At 36.4% G+C, this 15,063-nt stretch overlaps 1 protein-coding gene across 1 annotated transcript in view; it reads right to left on the bottom strand.

Annotated features, from left to right (window-relative positions):
* Nucleotides 1–15,063, bottom strand: part of ADGRB3 (adhesion G protein-coupled receptor B3) — a 789,966-nt gene that overhangs the window by 130,975 nt on the left and 643,928 nt on the right. The window contains exons 17-18 of the mRNA XM_060114602.1: nt 14,778–14,881; nt 10,240–10,342 (exon numbers count right to left, since the gene is read on the bottom strand). Coding sequence (XP_059970585.1) covers nt 10,240–10,342; nt 14,778–14,881 — 207 coding nt within the window. The remainder of the gene's footprint in view (nt 1–10,239; nt 10,343–14,777; nt 14,882–15,063) is intronic.

The following is a 15,063-nucleotide window of genomic DNA, read 5'->3' as shown; positions in this document are numbered from 1 at the left end:
GGCAAGGATGGGAGAAAAGGGAACTCTTGTACACATTTGGTGGGAATGTAAATCGGTGCAGCCACTATGCAAAACCGCATGGAGGTTCCTCAGAAAACTAAAAATAGAGTTACCACATGATCCAGCAATCTCAGTTATGGGCATATATCCAAAGAAAACAAAAACGCTAATTTGAAAAGATACATGCACCCCAATGTTCATAGTAGCACTATTTATAATAGCCAAGATAATGGAAGCAACCCAAGTGCTCATCAACAGATGACTGGCTTAAGAAGAGGTGGTATGTGTATATATAAATACACACACACAGGTGTGCATGCATGCATGTACATGCTAACACACACACACACACGGAATGGAATACCACCCAGCCATAAAAAAGAATGAAAAAATGTCATTTGCAGCAACATGGATGGACTTTGAGGATATTATGCTTAGTGAAATAAGTCAGACAGAGAAAGACAAATACTATCTGATATCACTTATATGTGGAATCTAAACAATAAAACATACAAATGACTATAACAAAATAGAAACAGAGTCACAGATGTAGAAAACAAACTAGGGGTTACCATGAAAAGAGGGAAGGGGGGAGGGGAAGAATAGGGGTTGGGGATTTAAAGGTACAAACTACAATGTATAAAATAAGCTACAAGGATATATTATACAACACAGGGAATATAGCCAATATTTTATAATAACTATAAATGGAGTATAATCTTTAAGAACTGTGAATCATTATGTTGTACACCTGAGATTTTTATAATATTCTATATCAACTATAACTTAATTTAAAAAATTTCCAAGTAAACACCAAAAAAAAAAAAAAGAGAGTGACACCATTAGTCACAGCACTATAAGCTGCCCCAGTATTTTGCAAAATATTTTAGCTCTCTTTGAAGAGAGGACACTGTAAGAATGTGAAACCAAGTCATTTCTAAGATTTACTGAGACCTAATCACAATCTCTTCCTACTGTCCTTCCATGCTCTAATCACTGGAAAATTTGTCATTGTTTATTGTAAATCATATAGCGTTTAAACCAAAAAACCAGACTAGACTCAGAATGTCATGGAGCCCCCAAATTATTTATGACCAATAGGAAGAATTTTCATCTATGCAAGTCTGGTATACCAAAAAATATATATAACCCAGTACTACCAGCCATGATATACCTCCCCCATCCCCAAAGCCCCCAAACTCATTAAAAACAAATTCAAAATTGAAAAAAAAGATAAAATCTGTTTTAACTAATCATCTCTCATCAAAGAAAGGTCTCAGAACAAGTCTTAGGTGTTTTTCTCAAATACTTTTTCTCATCATAAAACAACAACAATAATTGACCTTGGTTGCAATTATCCCAAATAAGGCCCCCAATGTACATTATCCCTCATTTAATCGATAGAGCCACAGCTTCATTCATTCAACATTTATTGATTTCATACCATGTTTAAACAAGTGTTAACAGTAGTGGTTTTAAAACCTGAAAGCAAAAAAACAAAAACAAAAACAAAAACACCCTTGAGAATCACAGTAAGTGGGCAAGGTTGATCAGTGAATGAAAGTTGTTGGATAATGTTGGTGTTAAAACTAGAGGTATATACCACATGATATGGAGGTGTTGAAGGGCTTCATGAGGCTGATTTACATAAGCCAACGAAGCCAGGCGAAGTACAGTGGGACAGAGGCAAGGGTGGGCCCAGCACACACGGGCTAAGATGCACTGGGAAGCACAGAGATGGGCCCCCCGTCAGGGAGCAATGGTGGGAGACCAGAAGCTCTGCTGGAGGCCACCTCAGCCTGGAGAGACAGGAGTATTTTTATAACGCATCTGTCCAGAAGGAGTGCCCTTTCTGTGTCCCACAAAGTCAGTTTATGTATTAGAGGCAGCCCTGAATGTGGGTGATGTTCTGAACGTGTGGTTAATCTCATGAGCCCTACAGACCCAATGTAGAGCTGCAAGCAGGAGAATGACTTAATAAGGTGGGTGCTTGTTTTCCTTTAACTTTAGGATCTTTTGCACAGTAATATGCTAATGTAAACAAAGGCTAAGGGAGAAGACAAAAGTTGGAAGAATGTTATGCTTCTCCAGTGAGAAATCATGAAGGCCAGGTCTAAAGTGGGGTGGCTGGGATAGACACTAGGGATTGGCCAAATGGAGGAGTCTCTACATTGCCTGTAGAACATTTCTGCACGATTGCTTGAGGATGAATGCACAGAGGTAGTCAGAGTAGGTCTGACACCCTCCAAAGCAACTACTAGCACACAAATCTCCCCTGTTGAAGGATTGCTCTCTATCCAGGAGTTTTGTCCAGCTCTGGAGACTGACCTAAGAACACACACTGAATGTCCAAATGGGCTTCCTTGTCCCTCAAGCTTATTTGCCTCCTGTTTCTGTAATCCTTCCAGTCACTCCTTGTTGTCAAGTTAATACCCCTTCCATTTCCTTTGCTTGTTTCAAACCCATTCTTCATATTGATCTTTTGCCCTAATTTGAAGTTGACTTTGATAACATGATCCTTGGCTCCGACCACACATAACTGGAAACGTATGGTCAGGGGACAAGAAGGCTAAAGTGGGCCAGGAGAGTCCCTCCAATCCCATGCCTCTCAGTGTGTGAGCTCCATACCAACAAGGCACAATAATCCTCGCTGCCGGGAGCCTGGGGAAATCAGGAAACTAACCTACCATTCTGTTCCGTGGTTTGATGAAAGTTTTCAGGAACCTAGAAGAACCCTGGGAAAGTTAGTAAGATGCCTCAAAATGGACTCAAATGAATCACACCTAAGCTTATTATATCCAAATCCTTTTACAAACATCACAGCAAGTCAATAAATGAGATTTTCATAAATCTAAATAGGAAGCTCTAGCTTTAGCCATTGGGATCACAAATGCATTTGAGACAAAATAGACATGGATTTGGGACTTTATTGGCAGGAAGTGACTTCTATGAGAGAAGTTATGAATAAGCACATTCCTTTTGAAGGTTAAGAACATTATTTTACATGACTTATCAAGTGGGAATATTCACATTTGTTGGATTTCAGAGTTTCTAACTAAACCCAGGAACCAGATTTCCTTTAAAGCATGCATGGATCACTTAGAGCTTAAACCAGGCCCCAGGAAAATAGTCTTTATCACTATGTTGGCTTAAATTCTGTCTAGAATGGGGGACCCTAATCCTTGTAAAACTAACCACAGCTGTTAGCTCCATAGGTATAAGCCTAAATGATGAATTCAAATAAATTAATTCACTTATTCATTCAATAAAGATTTATTATATATTTACTGTACTCAGATTCTATGTTGGCAATGAATTTAAGAATGAATGTAACCTAGCCTTGCCCTAAGAAGTGTATAGCCTTGTTGGAAACAGGTAACAAAATACAAAACAGTAGATTTGTGCTAGGAATCATGGAACCTCAGAGCTGGGGTACCTAAATGTGGAGGATGGGAGAGGGCCTCACAAATGAGGAAGAGTGTCAAGGATGAGCACAAGCCAGACGAAGAGGTTTGGGAAATCAGGTGGGGTGCAGGAGAGTAACAGTGTTCCAGGCTGGAGGGGAGTGAGGAGTAAGCAATCACCATGATTTTGATGAACTGTAAGCAGCTTGGTATTGCCGGTGTGACTAAAAAAAAAAAAAAAAGTCAGTAAAATAGACCGAAAATGGAGAGGTCAGCTCAGGTCATGTTTAAAGTTTCTCAAGTTTGATAAACTATAGAACTCTTTCTCAATACAGTTTATTCCTGAGCCCCAATATATTAATGCAAGAATATCAGAGAATAGGAACCTTCACAGATAAATAAAACATTCTCACTGCTTGTGTCTGAGCACAGTTTGAAAATCACTTCTGTAGGAGGTCAGACAACAATACATGTTTGCTAAGGGGAGTGGAGTGGTCAGATTTGAATTTTAGCTCCATTACTTGAGCTACAAGGTAGAGAGTGGGGTTAATGATGCTGGAAGGTTAGTGAAGGTAATTCATACCTGATTGAGGCAAAAAGCTGGAGGTGAGAAATATGTCAGGGTACACATGGCACAGGGGGCTGATTTATTAGATTTACTACATGAGGGAGAAGGAGGTATCAAGGATAATGCTCAGAGTTCCAGCTTATGTAACTGGGTTGGAGACTACAGAAAGTACATGCAATTTATATATAATGTGTTTGAGTGTGGGGCAGGGACATGAGCAAAATGGGAAATTTAGTGGTGAGCAGAAAATTGGACATGAGGAAATCTGAAGCTCAGAAGAGAAATTCAGAATCAGATGTATATCCGTGAGTCATCACCATCATCACCATCACCATGATCACAAGAACTGTTTAAGGAGTGCTTACAAAGTTCTTCATATGTACTCTCATGTAACCTTGACAGCAACACTGTAAGGGAGATACTGAGAGGAAGCTGAGGTCCATGGAGGCTGAGTATCATGCTCAAGATCACACAACTAGGAAGCAGGAGATGTAGGATGCTTGGGTCTCTCTGGCTTAAAATACCTGCTCTTCACCTTCACCACTGAGAGATGGATGTCTCCAGGGAAGCCTGGAGAGCCTGACCCTCAAGAGAAGAGCAGACTGTTTCAGGCAGTATCAGAATGGACAGAATGGGTGGCTGAAAACACATACCCAGTATTCCTCCTCAGAAACTGAATACATATAGATTCAGAGGCCAGGCATAGAAGTATTGATAAATGTGTGGAGAATCTCAGTCTCTCACAAAAGAAAGTCATGGGAGAAATAAGTGAATTAGAGAGTCCTTCACCTAATTAAAGGATTAAAATTCAAGATTTTATTTAAAAAAAAACCACAATTCTGACAACACAAAAACACCTTCCATTAGAATAACCATAGCCTTCTAGTTTGGCCTATCTTTACTAATTTCCTCTAGGCAAACTACATAACAAAAACATAACAACACTTGATAAAGGATAAATAAGCAAGGATGTAGTAAGGAAACTTTGTAGATTTTGTGACTTTAAAAAAGTGCTCCAACACAGAGTTTTCATATTTTTTGCAAGACTGAATGAAAAGGCACAGGCCTATTATGTAATTCAGTGGTCCATACATAAAGAACTATGAGATAAATTCTTTCTGAAGAGTGATAAGGAAATGTCTGCACATCTGAAATAATTTGGGAAGCTTCCTTGATCTGTCAGTGCGGACTTTTGCTAGGTCTTGTAGGTCTCCTGGGACTAATGTTAGGGTCTAACTTTGCCCTCTCACATTTAGTTATTATTTTTCAAAAATAAGGATGTCTATTCAGGATGTCTATAATTTATTTTATAACACTTTGGTATTCTCAGTATGATACTATTGATATATATGTGCCAGTTAGTTTAACCTTTAATCCTAGGAGCTGTCCAGGAATGCACAGAACAAGGCAGTCAGCTGGCATTGTATTTGAAAGGGTCATACCCCAGAGTCTTGCAGAGTCAACTGTAAGTCCTTTGGATTTAGGTAGATGTATCCACAATCAACACTTCAATTATTATCACACTGACTGCAGGAGATTGGTCTTTATTGATGAACTAGTGCCTAGTCAATTATTATGATAGATGTATCAGTGGGTTCCCTTGGTGAAAACAAAGGCATTGAAAGATATGTAGATGATCTAATATAGTTAAACACTCCTTAGTCTAAATAGACTACAGGAAGATTCCATTGAAGCTTATATCCTGTACTTCATAGAAATGAGGCCCATAGTTTTATCCCCAATCATTCTGTACTCAGACACTCGATTAGGGGGATTTCTGATTGAAAGATGCTGATTGAAGGCACAGAAGCCTGTCTCTAGAGTATTGCTATGTCCACCTGAAGTGAATGTTGCATACAAGGTGTGGTCATGGTCAAAATATCTAAAATGACAGAGACCTATAGTTTCATTGAGTTTACAGAACAGGTTTTGCTCTTGATTTGCTAATAAATGCTTATCTAATAAATATCACACTGTCTATTGAATCTAGACTTGGCTTCCTTTCATTATAACCTGGTAGTGATGTTATAGGGAGAAGTTTTTTCTCAGAATCTTCTTGGGTGTCCACCATTATCTAACCAAAAAAAAAAAAAATACCCAACTGTTTTACCAAATTTGACTTCCATCAGTTATAAAGAATGCTATAAAATGGTTAATATGATAAATCATCTCAAAGTGTTTTAGAAGAATGTAAACATATATTTTTGTGATTAAGAAAACTATTCTCTGAATATATCTGTTTCCAAAATAACCTTTACTTTCTGCAAAATATTAGGTCTAAAATAGTCTACATGGCTCAACAAAAAGCATTTGCATACTTTAAGGTGCAAAGGAAATTCTAAAAATAAACAACATTCAAGTGATAAAGGAATATCCTGGTTGAAATTTAAAATACACAGAGAAATCAAAGGGCAATGACATTTTATAAGATAGCTTGAAATATAATGAAGTCAGTCATAATTACATTTTATAACTGCATTTTAAGAAGAGATAGAAGAAATGCATTTGATTCCTTTCTCTGCTGCCAGCAATTGAATCTATAGTTCAAAGATCTGAATACGTCATATTTTAAACAATGGATCATTTCAGCTTGTTTCTATCCCAACTCAAAAGAAAACAGAGATACTCAGTAGTGAGATAATTGAATCAATTATATTTCAACAAGCAATTTGGAGAAAGATCCCAGTCTGACACTTCAAAACCATTCTGGACCTCAGTATCAAATACCAATTTTCACACAAACTAGCCATGACAACTCTCAGAGGTAGTACCAAAGAACATGTTCATCAAGAAGCCCTCTCAGGGCTTCCCTGGTGGCGCAGTGGTTGGGAGTCCGCCTGCCGATGCAGGGGACACGGGTTCGTGCCCCTATCCCGGAAGATCCCACATGCCGCGGAGCGGCTGGGCCCGCGAGCCATGGCCGCGGAGCCTGTGTGTCCGGAGCCTGTGCTCCGCAACGGGAGAGGCCACAGCAGTGAGAGGCCCGCGTACAGCAAAAAAAAAAAAAAAAAAAAAAAAAAAAGAAGCCCTCTCAGATGCTTCCATTTTTCCAAGTGGGGAATGGTAAAGCATCAATCAAAATTTACCAGGGAAATCAAAGATAGGAATTTGATCAATTACAAAGTGCCCACAGCAGCGATGGGATCCTACACACACCCTAAAAAATATACTGTACCCACTGATAATAGTTTACCTTTTTAAAATACTGTCCTGGAGTTTATACAGATCATGAGTTTATACGGATAATACATTTTGGTATTTTTTCTCTTTTTTTTTTTTTTTTGAGACATCATTAATCCTCCAAACAGTGAATCAGGTATGGCTTTTCACATACTGCTATTTCACATATATTTAAAATGAAGTGAGGGCAATTTAATTGAATTCAGCCCATGTATCATAATAAAATATATGATTATTTCCCCTGGAAACTTGATATAGTTGAGAGTGACTAAGAATAAAACCCTACTGTGTTGTATTTTTCTCTCCTAGTCACTCCATAGTGGATTGTCCTAGGCTTGCAAGATCATCTACTCAGAGCTAGTAAAGTAAAATTAACATAGCATGAGAGAAAAACAATAATTTTTCATTCTCTTTATCATCACCACCACCTATCCCTCACTCCTCCCCACAAGCATCAACAGTGTAGCAGCAGAAATCAGCACAGTCTATCTGGAACAGGACCACCAGGATCCCAAAACCATATAGAATCTATTCTGCAGAAACAAAAGTGAACTGACCTTTTATTTTTCTAAACCAAGCCCATGCTGGCCATGCTTCATAATCAGAAATGAAAAGTAAAACTAGACTTGTCTTATCTTGCCTTTGATGTTCATAATATTCACACATATCTAGCAGACATTTTAATTAAAAAACAAAACAAAACAAAAAAAACAGGACATTGAGAACCTGGAAAAGCCAAAATGGGCAAGCAGAATGTAATTTCTCAAGACTGCTTTAATCTCTAAGTATCATTACCATTTAGACCTACACAACATGGTAGTCATTTAGTACATGGAGCCACTGAGCACTTGAAATGCACTTGGTCCAAACTGTGATGTATTATAAGTATAAAACACACACCAGATTCTGAAGACTTTATTTAAAAAAAATTAAAACACTGTATTAACATTTAAAAATAGTACTTATATGTTAAAATGGTCATCTTTTGGATATACTGAGTTAAATATATTATTAAAATTGATTTTGCTTGTTTATTTTTACTTATTTTAATGTGGCTACTAAAATATCACTATTACATACATAGCTTGCATTTGTGGCCTACAGTGTAGTTCTATCGAAGAGCAATGATCCAACAGAAATACACAACAAACACTAAAATATGTGGTAAACCTTGTGGAAAATTCTACTATTTGACCATTTGGCTTAGAACTTGTAAAAACTTTGCCAGGCAGCATAACGCAGTTTTAAAAGCATATTTCCTACTGAAGACAATGATGCTTTCCATATTCTAATGAGGGACATAACTCAAGAGTGTTTGGAGGGTAAAAAATGACAAGGAGACTTTGGTGGAAAAAAAAAAAAACAAAAACTACCAGCTCAAGCTAACTCTAGCTCGAATTTTTCTGGTTCCCAGACCCAGTAAGTGATTTCTACTTCAGAGGAAAGCTCTCCTTCTTTGCACGGAGGTTCAGGGATAAACAGTTAAAGAATTGTGACCAGGTATGAACAAGTGAAGGAACATTCCTAAGGGCTCTGAGGTCCTGCCTGGTGAACAGCGAGGACAGGGGTGAGATGAGGGATTCTTCACTGCTCAGGGCTCACAGGACATCTCCCCTCCTTCATCTCCAGCCCTTTCCTTCCCTTCCCAGCTTGCTTGCTCCTACCCCCATCCACTTCCCCTCTGCTGGTTACTCTGCACACTTCTTTTTCCCCTCCCAATTCCAACTGCATCTCCCTCACTGTAGTCTTTTTCCTTTCTTCCTCTGACTTTCCTTTTCCCATGAATTTCTTGTTAAATTTAGGTTAAATAGTCAGAAGGTGGCCTTGAAATATATTTTAATAGACTTTACATTGTCTCACCTTTTTTAAGAAGACACAGGAAAGAAATGGGAAAAGAACTAAACATTCAGATACGTGAAAGGTGAAAGTGTTTTTTACTTCTACAAGGCTCCTTATTGGGCTCTTACTGTTGTTCCCTTTTTTGCTTTTGTCCTTCATGGTTAGTGACCTTCCGCTTATCCCCCCTCCCCACAGTCTTAGAGTAATATGGGTCAAGACAAAATCTTCATCAGAATCACCTAAGCAGTTTCCCAGGCCTCTCTAGACCCTAAATTGTATTCTTTGGGTAGGAATCAGATTCTTAGGAGTGTAAGTTAGCAAAATAAATAAACTATCCATAATTTTTGATGTTGATACATGTCCTACAAATATCTGATATATCAAAAGTACCCACTGAAAAGTACATTGGATGTTCTAAAAATGATAGCTTATAGGGAAGAAGTTCAATTATTGACTTTAGTATTTGGAAAAAAATTAAGAAAAGAACAAGCCCAAACTGACCAGCAAATATTATCAAAGCATTTTTTAACAGAATTCTTTTGAGGTTGGGGTAAGTTAATTTAAGATTTCTATTATGGGTTTCTTGGAATGTGTTTCAGAGTCATTTAGCAAAAAGACTGACAGTCATTTCTCAAAAAACATGGTCATTCAACTCAAGTCATACATTTTACATTCTGCTGAAAGTGATTACACAGTTAAAGAACTACAAAACTGTTTAAGTATCAAAATACTTTTTGCATAATAAAACTTTTTGAAAGGCATAAAATCTAGAGTCACTTCCTCCTAATACTGTCTTTGGTTATTGTCTAAAATAAGTTTTTTGGCGGATTTTTCAACAGCTATGTTACACTAGTTAGCAATTTATAGTTGAATTTTAGGAGTCAGTATGTTAATAAATTAGATCAAAACACAGGAAATTCTATTACAATTAGGATAATGAATTAAAATTTGTGCTTTTGGTGTTCCAAGGCTTTGAACTCATAGAGCTTTGACATAATGTTTAATAAACACATATGTTTACTATTATAAACAGCCTCTCAATCCCCAAGAAATTAAGCCAAGGGAATGTATTTCTGGACTGAAATAACAAGTACTTTTATTCAGAAACAAATAAAATATTTCTATTTTTAAAAATAATTTCATCAGAAGTTCCCTATTTCATCAAGAATAAACATTTAGATTATCATTAGCCAACTTTATGTCACAACATAAACACAGAAAGGGAAGCAGAAAAATCACCAGTCATACCTTATTATGTGTCTGAGTCTGTCCAACCAGGATGAGGATGTTGGATGAGATGATCGACAGGCAGAAGTTAATCAGAATTATGGACCTCTCAGAACGTATGTACCTAGCCAGAGAGAGAAAGTGTCCAACTTTAAAATTCAACAGAAAGATGAGAAATTCTCTATTATGTAAATTGGTGGAATTCATCCAGAAAAAGACATTAACATGAAGCCTTTACATGAGAAAAAATATTTAAAAAGTTGTTTTTAAGAAAGATTATTCTTAGAGACCCAATTTTATAGTGACTTATAGTGTCCAAGAGACCTTAAATTTATTTTTCTTTAGACATTAGTGTGGACAACATGGCACTTCTGACAGAAGCTAAATTGCACATCTGTTATCACCATAACTTTTTTTACTAGAAGTACAAAATTTCTTAGAACGATATCAATTAGTATCATTACCTTCCTATTTGTGTATATGTAATATGCTAATTATTATCATTTACATCAACCAGTAGAAACTGAAAACCAAAAGGAAAAACCCCATTCTCAAATAGCCTCCTTATTTACTAGGAAGATGCCTTTACTCTCATGAAACCATGAACAATTTTCATCCACCACTTCACTCGCTCAAGTATTTTTATATAGTTAGGCTGTTACTCTTTATGTTTTTCTTTTCCTGAATAATTGTTCCAAAACAAGACAAAAGAAAATGAATCTTTACTGCTAAAATCTAATCCAATCCACAGATGATAATTCATCATTAGGCTGGAAAATTAGCTGGAGCCTGCCCTATTTTACCCATATGGGGAAGTATTTATATACAGTCTGTCATATAATTTTTAAGCACATCAAGAATGTAAGCCCAGGGGTAAAATGGGAATAAAGTCGCAGACCTATTAGAGAATGGACTTGAGGATATGGGGAGGGGGTAGGGTAAGCTGGGATGAAGTGAGAGAGTGGCATGGACTTATATACACTACCAAACGTAAAATAGATAGCTAGTGGGAAGCAGCCGCATAGCACAGGGAGGTCAGCTCCGTGGTTTGTGACCACCTAGAGGGGTGGGATAGGGAGGGTGGGAGGGAGGGAGACGCAAGAAGGAAGAGATATGGGAACATATGTATATGTATCTTTGTTATAAAGCAGAAACTAACACACCATTGTAAAGAAAAAAAAAAAAAAGAATGTAAGCCATGGAGAAAACTGCTCAGAATCAAATGTTCTACCAGGTGTTTACCCTAAAACGGTAGCAGCTATCTTGCTTTACTGTACCCTGTGGTAGATCACTGAGTGATAGTAACAAAAAGATATATTTGTTCTTGCTATGTATTTGAGAGTGTTCAATTTGTGTTAGAACATGAACTCACTGTCCACAGCCCACAGCGTGGGCTTCCCTGTGCAGTGTTCCATGGGGGTGCCAGAGATCTGAAGGCACTCTTTGGAAGGTAAAAATCTATCAAAGTTCTCTCTCTCTGTTTGTGAGGAATATTTAGGCAGAGATCCTACATTCCATCACATGTTTCAGAAAAGAAAGTAAAACAAAAACAAGAGTAATAATAAAATATACAAAGACATTTTTTAATATAAAAGAATCTTCCTTTCTTCACAGAACAAACATAGAATGAACCTAGGTGGACCCTCAATAAAAATGGCCTCAAGAGTAGCTTAATCTTGTCCCTGCATCATCAGTATCTAAAAATATAATAAACCACACACTGGGATGCTGAAAACATCAAATATTAAGTTGTTTCTTTTTTTTTTTTTTGGTTGGGGATGTATCATTAAAACGTTTAAGGGCTGCACACAGTTGACCCTTTATGTGATATTAAAGGTTTCCATGATAGCACAAGTACACAGATGACATTACTGAAAGGCTTTCGTTGATATTATTTGCTCAGTAAATAGAAAAATCATGGTAATGAAGACCTAGACTGACCACTCTGAAGAGTCTTTAGATGTTTTCATTTTCATTAACATTGTGACATTATTGCCTTAAAAATTGCTATAAAATGTCTCAACTTTCAAAACTTTTTATAAATGTGCTTTATGTTTTAAACAAAATTTGTGAATGCATCATTTCAGTACATGGATTAAAAGGACATGCTCAGTTGCTCTGTGATGTAATGTAATTCTACAGAACATATCTGTAGATGGAGAGAACGTAACAATGGATTCATTTTTTGATGAATATTTCTAATGAGCTACATGAGACATCAGCAAATTTCAAAGTGGTATATTATATATAAAATAATTATGATGTTCACACATTTTACACATCATTAGAAAAACAAAAAATAAACTAAACCTTTTAATTAGAAAAAAAAGGCAGTAAGATCCTGACATGAGTATTATCATATAGGAATGTTACTAGGTATATTTAATGTTTACAAAATGCATTGAATTCGTCATGCTACAAGATTCACTTAATAGTTTATGAATCTTGAAACTTCTATCAAATTATTAAGATTACTTCAATTCTGCTACCTGTAGACAATGAGTTGATGGCCACTAATGGTTAGGAATTCAAATTTATGTTGTTTCTTAGTACTGTCTTCTAAACTTCTCAGTTTCATGTCAAGTTTGGATAGATCCTTTCAGGTGGTAATTCCTAGAAAGCTATTGCGATAGGTGATTTTCCTGGATTTTCTGGATTACAGCAAACTTCCCTATGGACTAAATAATCCTGTACTTCTTTGATAAATTTTATATATCATTTATACTAGCAGTGTTTGTGCTAGCGTTAGCCATATGTATTGAGGCGTGAAGAGAAGGTGTAATTGGTGGCTGAACCCTAAGTACTGAGAAATGGAACTTGGTTCTGAATACTTCAGTGAGTATGAATTATGATGCCATTGATGAATTGTGATACTATTACCTAGTATTCTGGCCCATAAACACTACCTCATTTCCTGAGAAATACCATTCAGGCAATTGTGGGAGAGAAAGTCTTCTTCCCAGCCGTTGTCTGTCTTGCTCTTGCATTACCAGGACAATGCCTGCTTGACTGAGCCCTGAACCCTGGATTCTACTGTCTACAATGTTATGCAAGCATTTCTTCCATTTCATGAGACTGGTCATATATTATCAGATTCCCTCATTTGGTATTTCACTACCCTGCATGGTAAGGCAGAACCTCTATTACGTATCTGTACCAATGGACCAAGAATGTGTACATATTTTATTTTTGTATGAAGCATGAAAATCTTAATACCTTTGACAATATAATATCCTGGACAATTAATTTTTGTCCTCAAAAGAGTAAAAAATATAATGAAGAACAATGATTTTTTTTCAAAAAATGGATGTTAAATCAAATGATCTTTCCTTATTAAATTGCAATTACTTTTTCAATGAAATTGTTTTTTTTTTTTTTTTTTGTTTGTTTGTTTGTTTGTTTTTTGTGGTACGTGGACCTCTCACTGTTGTGGCCTCTTCTGTTGCGGAGCACAGGCTCCGGACTCACAGGCTCAGCAGCCATGGCTCACGGGCCCAGCCACTCCACGGCATGTGGGATCCTCCCGGACCGGGTCACAAACCCGTGTCCCCTGTATCGGCAGGCGGACTCTCAACCACTGCGCCACCAGGGAAGCCCCGAAATTGTTTTTTTATCTTAAGTAAAACCTAAGTAAAATACTAGGCCTGGCTACCTTTGGAATTTTAATATTTCAAATATTCAGGAAATAATACATAATTATTTATTTGCTAATATGGTAACTGTTTTAGAACATTTTAAAGTAATCAAAATGAATATAAAAATGTTTAACATTTGAAAATTTATTGGGAATTTTAGTTATACACTAGTTATCAATATGTCAGTAGACATAATAAACTTCACAAGTCTAATTCTTATTAACAGAACAAGAACAAATCTTAGAGAACTACTAAATTTTCATATAATGTCAAACAGATGTAATTTCACATATTATAGAACAGTATTTTTCAATCACTTCCCCTTGTTTATGTATTTTTATGACTTTTTAAAATCAGTTTGTCAAAATCTGACTTGTTGGAAACATTCAGCTGAGAAGTCTTTTCTAAAGCTTTATGGTATTGTATTAATGCATTAATATTATAGAAGACTTTACACATTGGGGCACACTGAAAGCATGTGTTTAAAACTTAAGCATTTGGAGACCATATTTCTATAACAGAGAAATTAATTTGACTGTATCATTAAACTCTCAAGCTCAATAGCAGTTGGGATAAATATAAACAACACATAGACTGAACTTGGGGCATTAAGAGTACCATGCTTGGGGGTAAGCAACTTGTTGAAGGCTACGATCATTTGAATTGGGAAGAAAAGTGTGTGTGTGTGTGTGTTTTGTTTACTTTCCCATTATAGGAAAATACAGACAAGAAAATTAAGTAAACACTTATTTAGTGTTATTGAGCTCATTTACTATAGCTCAATCACGGCAATTATAATTCTGTTTTCAAAGTACTTCTTTCAGTAAATTAAGAAAACATGAGACATATAATAGTTATTATATTCCTTGATTTAACTCTGAATAACTGAACATTCCATTTCTAGTGTATTAATTGACTACATACCTCCATAATGCTGCATAGACAACGGCTAGGGTGATCAAGGCCAAGCAAGAAAGGCCACTGCCTACAATTAGGGTAACTGAAGGTGTACTAGAGGATTCCATGATCTGTAAATTAAACAAAAGAAGCAAAAAAAAAAAAAAAAAAAAAAAGAGAGAGAGAGAGAATTTTTAAAATAAATTAAAATAACTTCTAAACTCAACAAAACTATCCTAACACTCAAAAATAGCCAATATAGTTGTTATAGTAACCAGATAATTACCCAGTAACCACTCTGTTCACATATTCT

This window comes from Mesoplodon densirostris, chromosome 12, assembly GCF_025265405.1.
Source record: "Mesoplodon densirostris isolate mMesDen1 chromosome 12, mMesDen1 primary haplotype, whole genome shotgun sequence".
Lineage (NCBI taxonomy): Eukaryota > Metazoa > Chordata > Mammalia > Artiodactyla > Ziphiidae > Mesoplodon > Mesoplodon densirostris.
This window is presented reverse-complemented; position numbering and strand designations above follow the sequence as displayed.